Raw genomic sequence first — 16,499 nt, 5'->3', positions numbered from 1 at the left:
CGTACTGCCCGTCACTGGATGAGCGCACCCCCTCGTGACCTGAAGCCGTGAAGACCTGAGCCGCACATGTGGACTCCTCTGGCACTGTGGGTTTGGGGGAACACGGGTCAGGATCGTGCACCCAAGCTGAATGTCCCCCTTCCCCACCAGCTGGCTCTGGCCTGAGGACCCCCGGTGGTCTGGGCCACTTCAGCTTCAAAGGAGGGGGTGGACCAGGAGCTGTGCTCGTTCCGAGCCGAGGTTGGAGTGGGCCAGCGACCCCCTGAAGGCCGGCACCTCGTCACTGGGCCTGGGGGCCCCCAGGGCAGCACCAGCAGCCCTGGGCTCATGGCCCCGTGGCTGCCTGGGGTGCTGGGGCCCCACCTTTGAGGGTGAATGGAAAGAATTTCCTCTCTTAAAAGATTTATTTATTTATTTGCAAAGCAAAGAGGGCGAGAGACAGAGAAGAACCTTGCATCTGCTGCTTTGCTCCCAAAGTGGCCACAGTGGCTGGGCCGGGTCAGAGCCAGGAGCTCCCTGTGGGTCTCCCACGTGGGTGCAGGGCCCAAGCACGTGGGCCATCTTCCGCTGCCTTCCCAGGCCATCAGCAGGGAGCTGGATCGGAAGAGGAGCAGCCGGGACTCAAACTGTTGCCCACATGGGACGCTGGTGAACCAGGCAGTGACTTAACCCGGCCACAGGGCCAGCCCCGAGAGGTGTTCCATCTCCTGGTTCACTCCCCAAGTGGTCGTAACAGCCAGGTCTGGGCCAGGCTGAGCAGGAGCCTGGAGCTGCATCTGGGTCTCCCCCAGGGCCCCATGTTCAGGTCTTCATTGGCCGCCTTCAGGTGCATTGCCGGGGGCCCGATCACAGGCCAGGACCTGAAGCCGCGCTCTGATGGGGGATACGGTGACACAAGGCACGGGGCTGCAGGGGAGAACCCAGCTGTGCCACCCGCTGGAGGCCCCCTCCCTCTCCCAGGGTCAGCCCCGGGCTGTGACAGCAGCCGTCCCCATTGCGGGTGGGCCGCTCAGCCCCTGCCGCGGCTCCAGAGTGAGCTCAGACTGCTGGGGGCAGGGTCCCCGGCACAGATGTGTGGTGGCCTTGCTGTACCGCATCTGCCGGCCACAGAGCTGTGTCTTGCGGCTTCCCCCGTGGGCTGAGCCTCCAGAAGGGGGTGTGTGGCCAGACAGCCTGCAGTCCCCACGCGCACGGTTTTCTCCTGCCGCCCAAGAGCCCTCATCTCCTGCGCCCCCAGTCTAACCAGCACTCGGCCATGCTGACAGCGGGCAGCTGCCGTCCTGGAGGCAAGGGGCAGGGGTCATGGGGCTGCGCGGGAAGGATGCTCGGGCCAGGCTCCCCACTACCGTGCCTGCCACTGCCCGCACGGGGCTGAGAGCCCCTCCCAGGTTCCCCACGGTTTCCTCCCCACTGAGGGCGGTGTTGCCGTGGGTTTGGGGTGCCGGGCAGCAGGCCCAGGGGCTCCCGTCTGCAGGACTGGGCCCCAGCATGGGGGGTCGACCCAGTGGCCAAGAGCCAGCTGGGCACGGGAGGAGCTGCAGCCCCCCGGCCCCTCCTGACCTGTCCCAGGTCACAGGGTCGGGCCGAGCGGCTGTTCAGAGTCTCCTCCCAGCATGCAGGGTTCCTGCGTCCCTCTCCAGGACAGTGTCCAGTGTCTCCTGGAGACGGGCTCAGGTCTTGGCACATGAGCTCCTGGGAAGTGGAATGCAAAGGTAGGGCTCCTTTGGTGCAAAACCATTTCGGGGCAGCCAGCGCTGGGGTGCAGCAGGTTAAACCTACTGCTTCTGATGCCGCATCCCATGTGGGCACCCGCTTCTGACCCAGCTCCCTGCTACTGCTCCTGGGGGGGGTTGGTGTTGGCCTTAGTGCTGGAGCCCTGCCACCTGTGGGGGACCTGGCTTCAGTCGGCCCCGTCCAGCCTGCTGCGGATGGAAGACCTCTTTGTCACTCTGTGCTTCAAATAAATGAACGAATCTGTGAAGAAATGTGTAAAAGTTCCGCATTTCCTGTGGCTGCTCACCAGGAGCACACAGCAGGGACGACTGCAGGTCGGGTCCAGACCTGGGACACCACAGGGAGCTGGGGTCCCGGGCAGGGGGCTGAGGGGAGGGGAGCTGGCTGGGGTTTTCCAGGTGCAGTCACACAGGCCGTCCACATGGGGGCACGGGCTGCTGCTTGCTCGCCCTCACACCTGCTACCCGTGGTCCCAGGAATCCTGGGCCTCAGCTGCCCCTCTGAGCTGGCCTCTGCTGTGCCCCTGCCCTCCACTGCCTGTCCCCTCCCTTTGTCACCTTTTCCTTTGAGGGCAGGGACAAGGGCTGCAGCCCTGGCACTCTTGCAGCTGCCCTGGGGCCTCCACCTGGAGCCAGCTGGTCCCAGAACCCCTCTGGAGGGCCTGTGTCCTGGGGCTCACGTTCCAGATGGCCGGCGTGCCTTGGCCGTGCCCACAGAGGCACCTTCTGGGCAGTGGATGGGGTCCGGCCCTGGCATGACCGTCCGACAGTGGGCGCCACGTGGGTGCACAGCCTGCCCAGGCTCCCTCTCTGGGCCTTTGGCCTCGACGTCCACACTCAGCATGAGACTGGCCTTCACGTGCACACCCCAAGCACCCCAACCCCAGGGCAGAAACCCCTGCTGGTTCTAACTGGGGAACCAGCCAGAAATGCTCCCAGATGCCCACGTCCCCTCCCCGCCAAGCCAAGGCTGACCTCCCCCCCCCCCCCAGCAGCCCCAGGGTCCTGGCCCCATGTCCTTCCACCCCACTCCCAGCCCCAGCCCCAGCTCCCCGAGGCCCAGGATTCCTGCAGGTGAGCTCCCGTGCCAGGGAAGGCCAGGCAGTGGGTGCCACAGGGCCCAGCACTCACCCGGGCCCAGCCCCAGGCCACTGTCCTGGCTGAGAGCAGATGGGGTGGGGCACAATGACAAGCCAGGCAGCCAGGCTTTCACATCCAGAGGGACTGTGGAGATGATCCAGCCCTACCAGTGTCCATGCTAGGCCCTAGTGTCCATGCTTAGACCCTAGTGTCCACCCTCAGCCACCAGTGTCCACCCTCAGCACTCAGTGTCACCCTCAGCCCGTGTCCACCCTCAGCTGCCAGTGTCCATGCTCAGCCCCCCAGTGTCCACCTTCAGACCCCCCAGTGTCCACTCCCACCCCCCAGTGTCCACCCTCAGCTTCCAGTGTTCACACTCAGACCCCAGTGTCCACCTTCAGCTGCCAGTGTCCACTCTCAGCCCCCAGTGTTCAGGCTCAGCCCCCAGTGTCCACCCTCAGACTCCCCAGTGTCTACCCTCAGCCCCCAGTGTCCACCCTCAGCCCCAGTGCCCACCCTCAGCTCAGTGTCAATGCCAGACCCCAGTGTTCACCCTCAGCCCCCAGTGTACACCCTTAGCCGCCAGTGCCCACCCATAGTCCCCAGTGTCCACCCTCAGCTGCCAGTGTCCAACCTCAGCCCCCAGTGTCCACACTTAGCCCCCAGTGTCCACCCTCAGTCCCCAGTGTCTACCCTCAGCCCCCAGTGTCCACACTTAGCCCCCAGTGTCCACCCTCAGTCCCCAGTGTCTACCCTCAGCCCCCAGTGTCCACCCTCAGCAACCAGTGTCCAACCTCAGCCCCCAGTGTCCACACTTAGCCCCAGTGTCCATCCTCAGTCCCCAGTGTCCACACTTAGCCCCAGTGTCCACCCTCAGCCCCCAGTGTCCACACTTAGCCCCAGTGTCCACACTTAGCCCCAGTGTCCATCCTCAGTCCCCAGTGTCCACACTTAGCCCCAGTGTCCATCCTCAGTCCCCAGTGTCCAACCTCAGCCCCCAGTGTCCACACTTAGCCCCCAGTGTCCATCCTCAGTCCCCAGTGTCTACCCTCAGTCCCCAGTGTCCACCCTCAGCAACCAGTGTCCAACCTCAGTCCCCAGTGTCCACACTTAGCCCCCAGTGTCCATCCTCAGTCCCCAGTGTCCACCCTCAGTCCCCAGTGTCCAACCTCAGCCCCCAGTGTCCACACTTAGCCCCAATGTCCATCCTCAGTCCCCAGTGTCCACCCTCAGTCCCCAGTGTCTACCCTCAGCCCCCAGTGTCCACCCTCAGCAACCAGTGTCCAACCTCAGCCCCCAGTGTCCACACTTAGCCCCCAGTGTCCATCCTCAGTCCCCAGTGTCTACCCTCAGCCCCCAGTGTCTACCCTCAGCTCCCAGTTTCCTCCCTCAGCCCCAACTGTCTACACTCAGACCCTCAGTGTCTACCCTCAGCCTCAGTGTCTACACTCAGCCCCTGAGTGTCCACCCTCAGCCCCCAGTGTCCACACTCAGACCCTCAGTGTCCACTTTTAGCCCCAGTGTCCTCTCACTCCCAGTGTCCTCTCTCACCCCCAATGTCCACCCTCACCCCCAGTGTCCACACTCAGCCCCCAGTGTCCACTTTAGCCCCAGTGTCCTCTCACCCCCAGTGTCCTCTCTCACCCCTAATGTCCACCCTCAGCCCCAGTGTCCACCCTCAGCTCAGTGTCCACCCTCAGCCCCGTGTCCACACTGGCCGGGGATGGGCTGGGGTTCGGGCGTGTGGGTCCTTCGCTGGGGCAGGACTGCCAGGGCTCAGGGCAGTGACGCCGGCCGTGGGGCGGCGCTGGGGCCGCCCACCCACACTCTGCGGCTCAGGAGGGGCTCCCGCTGCTACACAGCCGGCTGGCGCTCCAGTCCACGGTCAGTGGCACCCCGGCTCCTGCTGGTGCAGACTCACAGGGACCCCATCCCCACAGTCTAGGCCCCGCCCTCGCAACCTCACCTCCCCCTGCCGACTCCCAAGGTCCCCACCGGCCCTCACACGGGGGGTTAGGGCTTCAACACAAGAAACTGGGGACTCCAACGTTTGGTTGGGCTCCAGGCCTTTGGGTCAAGGGTTGGAAATGGCCATGCCCCCGAGCAGGCCCATTCCCCTAGCGTGTCGGTGACCGAGAGTGGCTCGCTGTGCCCAAGCGCCCCATGAAGACAGCGCTGGGCCAGCTTCTGGCCCCCCGGGCAGGCGCAAGGACGAGGGGAGGTCTGGGGGGCAGGGCTTCTGCACCGAGGCACCTACAGGGGTGCAGGGACACCGGTGCCCACACGGCAGGCCTGGGTTCGAGCCTCCCGCTGGTGGCACCTGGGAGCAGCAGGTGAGGCTGTCGCCTGTGTGGGAAACCTGCGCTGAGTTCCCAGCCCCTCTGGCTGGGCATCTGGGGAGTGCGAAGGGAGAGCTCTCGCTGTGGTTGCAAATAAAAAGCGACAAGAATTCGCTTCCTCTACGTGGTCTCCTCCCCCTCGGTCTCTAACCCGGCAACTATTTTGGTTTTGTTTTTAGCTTGATTCACTTATTTCAAAGGCAGACGGGGAGATCTTCCACCTGCTGGTTCACTCCCCAGACGGCCACAGCAGCCAGGGCTGGGCCAGGCCAGAGCCAGGAGCCAGGAGCTCCATCGGGGTCTCCCAGGTGGGTGCAGGACCCAGGCCCTCCACCGCCACTGCTACCTCCCCGGGCATTCGCGGGCCAGGACTTGGTCTGAGCCTGCGCGCCCTTCCCGTTTCTTTAGATCGCTGGTTTTTAAATCTTTTTGTCATTTTCACTCAGTTCAAAGTCATTTGTATTTTGCCTTTTGGTTTCTTCTTCAATACGTGGGGACCGGCGGAGGCCCCCACGCAGCGTCCGGCTGCTGAGTTCTAATACGGCCTACGTGGGAGGGATTCCACACGGCCACTCTGCCCGTGCCCGCGAGCAGCCCGCAGGCTCCGCCCGGCCTCGATGGTGTCCACATGTCCTGCGCCCCCCCATGTCCTCCTGGCCGCTTGTGGACCAACCACCAGACCGCACTCATCCCTTGTGAGGGTTCCAGCCCCGCAGCCCCGGCACCTGCTCCTCCGCGGCCCCGCGCGCGCCCGACCTCGGGCCGCCGCGACGCGGGGTGACGTCATCGTCCAACGTCACCGTCCACCCGCTCCGGGCCAGCTGTCGCCGCGGCGACGGGGGACCGGGACGGGCGAGGGGCCGCGGGCTCCACGTGGCGGGGCGGCGCCGGCCTGGAGCGCCCGGGAGTTGTTGTGTCACGAGCTCCCGCCAGGGGGCAGCGCGTGCGGGACCTGCGCCCCTGCCGCTAGGGGACGACTGACCACGCCTCCGTGCCCACCTGCGGGCCGGCGCTGTCTGCACCGGGGCCCGGCTCGCCCGCCTGCAGCACTGGGCCACCGCGGCCCACTTCCTGCTCCAAGCTCCCCGCGCTGCAGGGCCACCTGGACGCACCTGCGCACCTGTCAGAGCCCGGCGCGCCAGCACACCTGTCCCCGCGGCTGCCGTGGCCTCCGTGCTTTCCCGAGCGCGCGCGCCCCGAGCGCCTGTCGGTGGCCCCGAGGCTGGGCGAGCGCGGGACCCGGGCCTTGCCCGCAGGGCAGGCACCTGAGCCCACAGGGGCGGGACGGGGAGAGGGCTCCGGGCTGGAACCTGCCTGGCAGAGGTGGGCACGTGGGCTCCGGGGGTCCCCAGACCCCTGCAGAGTTTCCTGGAAGAAGGGGTTTCCGAGCTCAGAGAGGACCCAGGCCGTCCCGGGCAGGCTTCCGAGGGCCCTGGCGAGGGTCGAGTGGGGGGCCGGCCACCTGGCCGGCGAGGCGGGGCGCCCTGCGCCTGGAGGCCTCGAGGTCTGTGCTGGCGGCGCTGGGGCACCGGGCGCAGGGGCCTGAAAGGTGCAGCGGCCCGCGAAGGGCGGCGTGAGTCCGCGAGCACCCGCGGCCAGCGGGAGGGGGGCCCGCGCGGGGCGGCGCGCTCCAGGACGCCTTGAACAGCACCTCACCTGCCCCCCACCAGGAGCTCCAGGTGAGCCGCGCGCCGGGCGGTCCCTGGCCCCTGGGGGCTGGCCAGTGGCGGGGCGGGGAGCTGCTGGGCGCCCACGCCTGGGCAGCGGGGCGGGCGCGGGCGCAGGTGCGCGCGTGCGGGACGCGCCCGGGCGAGCCGCAGGCACCGCCAGGGTGAAGGCTGGGGCCCGCGCCCGCGAGGGCGGGCCGGGGCGGGTCAGGGTCGGAGCAGGGCGCGGGAGGGGCGGTGGGCGGGTCACACCCCGGGGAGCCGCCCGCCCGCCGGGGCCGCCCGCGCCGCGAGGGTTAAGGCCAGAGCTGCGCGGGAATTGGAGGAAAGTTTTGCGGCGGGGCGGGGCGCGGGGCGGGGCGGCGCGCACGGGTTGGCCGGCTGGGCCCACGGGGCGGGGCCCGGGGCGGAGCGCGGCGAGCGGATTGGTCAGCAGCGGCGCGGGGCGGGGCGCGCGGCGGGCTCGGCGCTCGCTCCGGGAGAGTTGACAAAGCCCCGCAGGGAACGACGGCTCGCGGCGCGGCGCCCCGGGCCCTCCCCGCCGCCGGGACCCCGGCCCCGCCCCGGCCGCCGCGCGCCCCGCCGCGCCCCGCGCCCCGCGCCCGCCCCGGCCCCGGCCCGAGCCGCCCGCGCCAGGTAGCGCCGCCCCGCCCCGAGGCCGGGCCCGGGGGCGCGGGGCCGGGATGCGGCGCCCGGGGCGACGGTGACCGCGGAGCGCGCCTCGAGGGCCCGGCCCGGAACCCGCCGAGGTGAGCTCCGCGGCGCGCGCGCGCGCGAAACCCCAGCGGTCGGGCCGGGGGCCGGGGCCGGGATCGGGGGCCCGGGCACGCGCCGCCGCCGCCCCTCTGGCGCCGCCCCGCCCCCGCCCCGCCGGCCCCCGGCGCAGGTCCGTGCCCGATGGCGCAGGCGGCGCTGCGGGCGACGGCGATCGGGCCGGGCCGGCGCTCAGCGGGAGCCTTTGTCTCTTCGCCCCGCACAGCTTCTCCCCGCGGCTGCCCCCGAGGAGCGCGGCGGGCGGGGCAGGGCCGGACCCCGAGCCGGTGACCGCGCCCCCCACGCACGCCCCCGGCCCGACGGCCGCGATGACGCCGCGCCCCGCGCTGTTGCTGCCGCCGCTGCTGCTGCTGCTGCTGCCGCTGCTGCTGGGGGCCCCCCCGCCAGCCGCCGCCGCCAGAGGTGAGTCCTGGTGCAGCAGCCTGGCCTGGGAGGGCCGCCCCAGCCCGAGCCCGGCAGCGCGGCGCCAGGCCCTGCCTCCGTGGGGTCCCTGCCCACCGACGGGGGCCCGCGATCATCCCGGTATACCTCGCCCCCTCCCGCAGGGTCCCTGCCCTTCCACGGGGGTCTGCGGTCATCCTGGGGTCCCCTACCCCCACCCATGGGGGTCTGCGGTCATCCCAGGATCCCTGGCACCCAACTGTGGGGGTCCCCTGCCCCCACTCACAGGGTCCCTGCTCTCCCACCAGTGTCCCTGCCTTCCACAGGGTTCCCTGCCATCCGTGGGGGCTTACAGTCATCCTGGGGTCCCCCACTCCCATCCACAGCATCCCTGCCCTTCCACAGGGCCCCCATTCACAGGGCCCCTGCCCACCCACTGGGGCCCCTGCCTTCCCACGGGGTCTGCGGTCATCTTGGGGCCCCTCGCACCATCCCCAAGGCCCTGAGGTCTCCTGGCATCACAGGGTCAGGCCCGGCTTCTCCCCCAGGATTTTCTGTGACCTGAGGCATGCATGTGCGTCACACACACGCACACACACACACACGCTTCCTGCACACCTAGGCTGCAGGGCAGCTCACCTGGATTTTGCACAGTGGGCAGAGCCCCCACCCCCGGGGTCCAGGCTGTGGTTTGGAGGACATCGCTGATGCTCTGGGTCTGAGCCCCACCCCAGCCCTGGGGCCTGGGCCCACCCTCACAAACAAGAAACAGGTCCCCAGAGGCGCAGACACCCAAGGATCAGGTGCTTCGGGCCGACACCGCGCGGAGGCCTAGGTGTGTCCCGTCACACCTGGTGTCCATGAGCGCAGCCCTGCGCCGGGTCCAGCCCAGCAAGGGCATCTTGGCTGCTGCCCGCCATGTCCCAGGATCAGGAGGGCACCATGCTGGCCTCTTCCCTGGCTAGGCGGGACCTATGGCCAGGCCGACCACTCAGGCCCGTGCCTGCCCTGTCCACCAGTCCTGTGAGCCCTCGCGCCCCTCCCCCGCCGCCCGGCCGGCGCACCGAGCCCAGCCTGGCCTTATATGGCCACGTTTGGGTGTTGGGTGGCGGGTGGCGGGCAGCGGGCGGCGGCCCAGGTGGGCCTTATGCCACAGTACCCCCCCGCCTCGCCCGGTGCCCGCCCGGGACTGGCTGGCCGGAGCGTGGGGGCTGTCCAGGCAGGCTGGGCCAGGAGGCCATTCTGAGGGCCCAGGCGGTGTCCCGGGCACCGCGGGCACTTGGGCCACGCCAGGCGACCCCGGTGGCCTTCAGCTTGGACTCTGATCCCTCTTTGATCTGCCGGGACTGCCCCATCCCACCACCTGCCTGGCTGGGGACGCCCGGAGGCCTCTACTGCCCCAGCCGCTGGCCACAGTGCCACTGACCGATGGGTGGGTGGCTGGGCGCGGGCAGAGCCTGCTCCTCGCCGGGGGGCTCCGTGGAGCCCACCCCCCTTGTCTCCTCTGGCAGCAGCCCTGGTGCCACACCTCGTATCCGGCCCTGGCAGCTCTGGGGAGCTGGGAGGGACTGGCGTTCCAGGCCAGGCCTCTGTGGTCAGGTGGGGGTGGGGGTGGGCAGGGGCGTTGCTCCTGGCCGAGGCGCCCCTGCTGGACGCGTCTGCCGCGGGGCTGCCGACGGGCGCCCTTTGCCCCGTGTTTGTCTCCTGGAAGAGGGGCTCTGGGCTCCTGCAGGGACCCCCTTGAGAGAGGCAGTGCCAGTGCCACTTCCGAACCTCTGCAGGAATGGCCCAGGGTGCCATGTCACTCGTGTGTGCGTGACGCCGGCCGCAGTCGCAGCTGGGCTCCGGGGCCTCCTCCCGCCCGCCTCCGGTGGGTGTGCGGGAGCCGAGGATGTGGGCCAGCTGCCCCGTGCAAGGCCTGGGGCCCCCGCTGCTGGAAGGGAAAATAAATCACCATCCCCGGGCAGGGGGCGGCCGGGAACAAAGTCGCCTTTGCTGGGCCGCGGCTCTTTATCCATTGTGCGGGCGCCCGTGGGCCTGGCCGCCGGTGCCGCCGCCCTCGCCAGGGGAAATGTTGGTTTTTCCCCAGCCGAGGCCTCCCTTGGCCCGGGCTCTGCTGGCCGTGCAGGGGAGGTGGGCCGTGGCCCTGCAGACTGGACCCCTGCTGCCGGCCGCTCGCCCCTGTGCTCCGCGGCTTTGGGCTGCTCTGCCCAGTTCTGTGACTCAGCTCTGGCGTGTCCAGGTGACGAGGGCCCAGCAGGCGTGGTCAGCGCACACGGAGGGACAGTCCTGCCCTGGCCACTGCCCCCAGCCCCTACGGACGCCCGTCCTGCCCCCGTCCCCACGCCGCCTGCCCAAGCCTCTGGGTGGGAGAGTGGGTGGTGTGGGGGAGCAAGACCCCTGGGGCTGGCACAGAGGCACAGGCACAGTGTCGGGGCGGGAGCAGGGTTCTGTCCGCCCTAGCCTGGGCTCAGGGTCCGCTTGGGGAGGCCCCCACGGAGCTTGGGTTGATGGCCACAGCTGCCCTCTGCTGTCCCGCAGCTCACCTGCCGGCTGCCCAGGGTGGCCGCGGGGCTGGAGGCTGTCCCTGCAGCCTCCAGGGGTCCAGGAAGGCCCAGCCTGGGTAGTTGGCCCTGCCTAGTGCTCTCAGGACCCAGGGGCTCCCTGAGCTGGGCTTCTCAGTGGGTCAGCTGTTCCCCTGGGTGCCGAGCCCCACAGTGGACACAGCATCAGCTAAACACTTGGTCTCTGGCCTGGGGGTCCTGGGGACGGGGAGTGTCTGGGAGAGCGGTGACCTCTGGACATGGGAAGAGGTGTCCAGCTGAGCCGCTGGCTGGTGCCCTAATGACCACCGTCTGCTGCGGTGTGGCCTCAGGCAGTGGCACCAAGCGGTGACCCAGTGCCCAGGCGGCATCTTGGGCCAGGATGTTGGCCTCCCTTCACCCTCCGCCTCGAGGGTCCCGCCCCTGGGGGCTGCCCTGGACGAGCTGTGCACACGTGTGTGACACAGGCGTGCGTGTGCAAGTGTCTGGGCGTCCCAGGCTGGGGCAGGGCCAACAGTGGGGGCCTGTGGAGGTCCCTGTGCCTTCCTCCTGGGGGTGTCCCCTCCCCTGGGCCTCTGCTTCTTGGGAAGTGGGTGGGGCTGTTGGGGGCTGTGTCCCCCCTGCCTGACACCCTGGATGCCCCCCCACAGGATGGGCCTTCCAGGCGGGAAGTTGCTGGAGGCCGTGCAGGGCTCCCTGGGGACGGGACTGGCCCTGGGCTGGCCGGGAGGTCCCCACACACCTCTGCCGCTGTGGCGTGGAGCTCAGGCTTGGCGGCTCAGGGCCGGGGTGGGGTGGGGTGGGGCGGGGTGAGGTCCTGCCCTTCGAGAGCCCCTGCCCAGCCCCCGAGGGGGCACCTGAGCCAGACACTGGGCAGCTGCGGGGAGGGACAGTGCCTGGGGCCCGGTCTCTGCCAGGACTGGGCAGATACAGCTGGGCTGGCCGGGGCACCCTGGGGGTGGTGCAGAGCAGTTCTGGGGAGTGGGACTGGACCTCCCCAGCCCATTTCCTGGGCCTGACCTCTGTCCTGGTGGCCGTGCTGCTGTGCGCGTGTGTGCACGCCTTCTGCACCACCATGCACGTCCACGCTCTCGTCTGGGGCAGGTGCGGGGCTCTGAGGGCGGAGCGGGGCTGTCCCTTACCCTCATGCCAGGCCCTCGTTCCCTGGTCCTGGGGGACAGAGTGCACCTGTGCACCTTGGGGTCAGCGTTGCTCTCACTGGCCATCGGAGGGGGGGTGGGGTCTGACTGTGACTTGCCCATGCCCCGGGCCTGGGCTCCACCTCTCTGGACAACGCCTGCCCCTTCCCCCGTTCCTAGCTCCCCACTGTGGAGTCTGGAGACCCTGTCCCAGCCTCAGCCTTTGTCTGCCTCCTGCCTGTGTGCAGGGTTGGGGCTTCCTGGATGGGGTGGCCCCAGGGAGATGGGGAGGTCCAGGTGCTGCTGCCTGCTCTGGGCATCTGGCTGGGGCGAGGGCAGCTGGTCCCTCACCAGTGCCCATGGATGCTGGGTCCTGCCTCAGTTTCCCTGGGTGCTTTTCCAGTAGAAACGGGAAGGCTTCTGTTCTGAGGCCCCACACAGGGCCGGCAGCCAGAATTCCCGGGAATTGGAGGGTGGGTTTCCCTCTGGGCAGGCCTGGGGGCTTGGGGCACCCACAGCAGTGGGGCTCAGTGGAGCCCATGAGGTGGGAGCAGGCTTGCTTTTGGCTAAGGCTGGCCCTGGCGGGTGCGTGTCCCCAGCCGCACTCATGTCGGGGGTGTGCTCTCAGCCTCCGTGGCCCTGTCAGGCTCCCGCCTCTCCACGGATGCTGCCCGGAGCTGCTGTCCCACAGGGCGCGGGGCAGCCTGAAGCCCAGGCAGGTGTGGGTGCTGAGCCAGGCACGCCTCCCAGCACAAGTACTGCTCCCATCGGCACATGTGTGTGAGTGGACACACATGTGTGTGCAAGACAGGCACTGCTCTCCCCCCACCCCTGGGTGCACGGGGCCCCTCTCCTTCAGTCTGGAGACGCTGTGAGGAGAGGACTCTGGGCGGGGGCGGGTGGGAGGCTCAGGGGTCCCTGAGGCAGGGCTCCACTGCAGGGGACAGCCCTGGACAGAGGAGAGGGTCCCAGACACCTGGGCAGTTGGGAGCTGGGGGGCGCCCCTCCCACACGGCACCCAGCCCCCTCCCTGACTGCTGCCGCCCCCGTGGGGTCTCTGAGGGTCCCTGACCCTAGCATGGGGTTTGGTGTGGAAGTAGCTGCCGAGGCAGCGCTGTCACCCACAGTTGCCATGCACACGCGGCCGGGTTCCAGTGCCTGGGGGACTTCCTGGCACCGGGGGGGGGGGGGGCTGGTGCACAGTGGGTGGGTGATGGGGGGTTCCTGAGGCTGAAGCGGTGGCCTTGATCCCTCAGGCCCTGTGGCCCCCAAACCTCTGATGCCTGCCCAGCCAGCAGATCACCGCCCACCTGGGGTCACCGCTGCTGGGGTGGGCAGAGGTGTGCTGAGTATCTGCTGGTGGGGGCGGCTGCTGTGTGCCCTGTGCCTCCTCTGCGGTCCTCCTGGGTGTGTGGGGGTCCCTCACCCTCTGGCTTCCTCCCGACCCCCACAGGGCCCCCGTGGATGGCAGACAAGGTGGTCTCCCGGCAGGTGGCCCGGCTGGGCCGCACTGTGCGGCTGCAGTGCCCGGTGGAAGGGGACCCGCCACCCCTGACCATGTGGACCAAGGATGGCCGCACCATCCACAGCGGCTGGAGCCGCTTCCGCATGCTGCCCCAGGGGCTGAAGGTGAAGGAGGTGGAGGCCGAGGACGCAGGCGTGTACGTGTGCAAGGCCACCAACGGCTTCGGCAGCCTCAGCCTCAACTACACGCTCGTCGTGCTGGGTCAGTCGGGCAGCGGCCACTGGGCCCTCCCCTCCCCTCCGCGGGCAGCGCCAGTAGGTGGGGAGGGTCCGAGGGGGTCCCGCTGGCCTTGGCTGGGGTGCCCTGTGCCATGGAACCCCTCTCCTCCCTCCCCATGGCGCCCCCTCCCCTCCTTCCCCATGGCTCCCCCTCTTCCCTCACCATGGCACCCATCTCCCCTCCCCATGGCGCCCCCTCCCCTCCCTCCCCATGGCGCCCCCTCCCCTCCCCTTGCCATGGCTCTCCCTCTCTCCCTTCACCATGGTGCCCCCTCCCCCTTCCCCAGGGGCAGCGGCTTTGGGGGGGTCCCGCTGGCCTTGGCTGGGGCACCCTGTGCCGCATGGAACCCCTCCTCTCCCCCGCCCCATGGCGCCCCCTCCCCTCCCCCTGCCATGGCTCTCCCTCTCTCCCCTCACCATGGTGCCCCCTCCCCCTTCCCCAGGGGCAGCGGCAGTGGGGGGTCCCGCTGGCCTTGGCTGGGGCACCCTGTGCCGCATGGAACCCCTCCTCTCCTCCTCCCCATGGCGCCCCCCCTTCCCCAGGGGCAGCGGCAGTGGGGGGTCCCCAGGGGGTCCCGCTGGCCTTGGCTGGGGCGCCCTGTGCCGCGCCACTTGAGGCTCGAGTTTCGGACTTCAGAGGGGCCGCGGGAAGCAAATGGCCTCTCTGTTCTCTCCTGCCCCTGGGGCCTGGGCACTGGGGAGTGGACAGGTGTCCTTCAAACACACCCTCTGCACGCCGGTGCCCGTGGCTGCCTGCTGCCAGGCGTGGGGCCCCGGGGCCAGGCCGGCCTGGTCCACGGCGGAGCCTGGCTGCCACACTCCTCCCTGGTCCAGCACAACGCCAGGCCATGGACGGGAACCCCAGCTGCCCCCGGGGTCTGGGTCTCAGAGGGAACCCGCTGCCCCGCGGCTGAGGCAGGCGTGGTGACCGGGAGGCATGTGAGCCGTCTGCTGGCCAAGCCTGCGGCTCCCTTGATGTGGGCTAGGGTTACCGCAGCTGCTGCTGGCCCTGCCCCTCCCCTCCCGGCCGCTGCAGAGACCCCGGAACTGGGGCGGGGGAGGGGGCTTCCCCCGCCCAAGCCTGTCAGGATCACCTGCCCAGCTGTCCCGGGTTCTGAGCCCCATGGCCTCCCTCTTGGGGCCCTCTCACTGCCCGCCATGGCCCCTGTCTCTGCAGATGACGTGGGTCCAGAGAAGCAGAGCCCAGGCCTGGACGGCTCCTCAGGGGGCCCGGAGGATCCAGCTGGTCAGCAGTGGGGTAAGTGAGGGCTGGCTGGGTGCCCCGTCCGTGGGCCGCGGAGGTGACCCTGGCCGCTGACCTCCGCGTCCCCACCCGCAGCACGGCCCCGCTTCACACAGCCCTCCAAGATGAGGCGCCGGGTGATTGCGCGGCCCGTGGGCAGCTCTGTGCGGCTCAAGTGCGTGGCCAGCGGCCATCCACGGCCCGACATCACGTGGACAAAGGACGATCAGGCCTTGATGCACGCGGAGGCTGGCGAGCACCGGAAGAAGAAGTGGACGCTGAGCCTGAAGAACCTGCGGCCCGAGGACAGCGGCAAATACACCTGCCGCGTGTCGAACCGCGTGGGCGCCATCAACGCCACCTATAAGGTGGATGTGATCCGTGAGTGCGGGGGGCAGGGCAGGGCCTGGTGGGCGCAGGGACCTAGGTGGGCAGGGCCTGGTGGGGCTGGGTGGAATCTGGAGGGGTGTGGTGGGGCCTGGTGGGAGTAGGGTCCAGGAGGGTTGTGGCGAGGCGGGGCCTGGTGGGTGCAGGAGCCTGGAGGGGCGGGGCTGGGTGGAGCCTGGAAGGGCGGGGCTGGGTGGAGCCTGGCGGGGCGGGGGCCCGGTGGGTGCAGGTGCCTTGCCGACTCGCCACTCTGCCGCAGAGCGCACCCGCTCCAAGCCCGTGCTGACGGGCACGCACCCCGTGAACACCACGGTGGACTTCGGCGGGACCACGTCGTTCCAGTGCAAGGTGCGCAGCGACGTGAAGCCGGTGATCCAGTGGCTGAAGCGCGTGGAGTACGGCGCCGAGGGCCGCCACAACTCCACCATCGACGTGGGCGGCCAGAAGTTCGTGGTGCTGCCCACGGGCGAGGTGTGGTCGCGGCCTGACGGCTCCTACCTCAACAAGCTGCTCATCGCGCGCTGCGCGCCAGGACGACGCAGGCATGTACATCTGTCTGGGCGCCAACACCATGGGCTACAGCTTCCGCAGCGCCTTCCTCACCGTGCGGCCAGGTGCGTGGGCGCGCGCGGGCGGGCGGGGGCGGGCGGGGGCGGGGCGCCTCGCGGGGTCCACGGGCGCTCGCCGGCTCTGAGCCGTGGGCGCTCGCACTCCCTCTTTCTCTCGCAGACCCCAAGCCGCCAGGGCCGCACGTGGCGCCCTCGGCCCCGGCCACAAGCCTGCCCTGGCCCGTGGTCATCGGCATCCCAGCGGGCGCCGTCTTCATCCTGGGCACCGTGCTGCTGTGGCTGTGTCAGGCCAGGAAGAAGCCCTGTGCCCCTGGCCCCGTCCCCGGCCCGCGCCCGCCCGGCGCTGCCCGGGACCGCGGCGGGGACAAGGACCTGCCCGCGCTGGCCCCCCCTGGGTGCAGCCCCTGCTGGGGGGCTGTGTGAGGACCTCGGGCCCCCAGCCGCCTCCCAGCACCTGCTGGGCTCAGGCCCGGCTGCGGGCCCCAAGCTGTACCCCAAGCTATATGCAGACGTGCACACACACACACACACCCACTGCCACACGCACGCCCACGTGGAGGGCAAGGTCCACTATCAGTGCTAGGTGGCCTCTCGGCGCCAGGTGCTATGGGCAGGTGTGTGGGTGCCAGGCCCAGCCCGGGGCGGGGCGGGGACCCTGGGGCACCCTGTGTGTGGCACCACACCTGGCCACACACACCGTGGGGAACACACACACACAAGCTGTGGAACCAACTCATCCACATGAACACACACACGTGAACATACACCCTGTGGGACACACACACGGACACACATCCACATGAACACACATTGTGGGAAACACACGAACATACACACCATGGGACACACACCCTGTGGGACACACACACGGACACACACACTGTGGGACATACATCCACAT

At 69.5% G+C, this 16,499-nt stretch overlaps 1 protein-coding gene across 1 annotated transcript; it reads left to right on the top strand.

Annotated features, from left to right (window-relative positions):
- Positions 1–7,852: 7,852 nt before the first annotated feature.
- FGFRL1 (fibroblast growth factor receptor like 1) lies at positions 7,853–16,280 on the top strand. Its single transcript, XM_062212908.1, is given in 8 exon segments — positions 7,853–7,995; positions 13,110–13,382; positions 14,577–14,657; positions 14,739–15,023; positions 15,289–15,551; positions 15,553–15,643; positions 15,759–15,985; positions 15,987–16,280. Coding segments are annotated over 8 exon segments (1,509 nt in total). The 5' UTR covers positions 7,853–7,901; the 3' UTR covers positions 16,182–16,280.
- The last annotated feature ends 219 nt before the right edge of the window (positions 16,281–16,499 follow it).

The sequence above is a fragment of the Lepus europaeus genome, chromosome 16, assembly GCF_033115175.1.
Source record: "Lepus europaeus isolate LE1 chromosome 16, mLepTim1.pri, whole genome shotgun sequence".
NCBI classification, from domain to species: Eukaryota; Metazoa; Chordata; class Mammalia; order Lagomorpha; family Leporidae; genus Lepus; species Lepus europaeus.
This window is presented reverse-complemented; position numbering and strand designations above follow the sequence as displayed.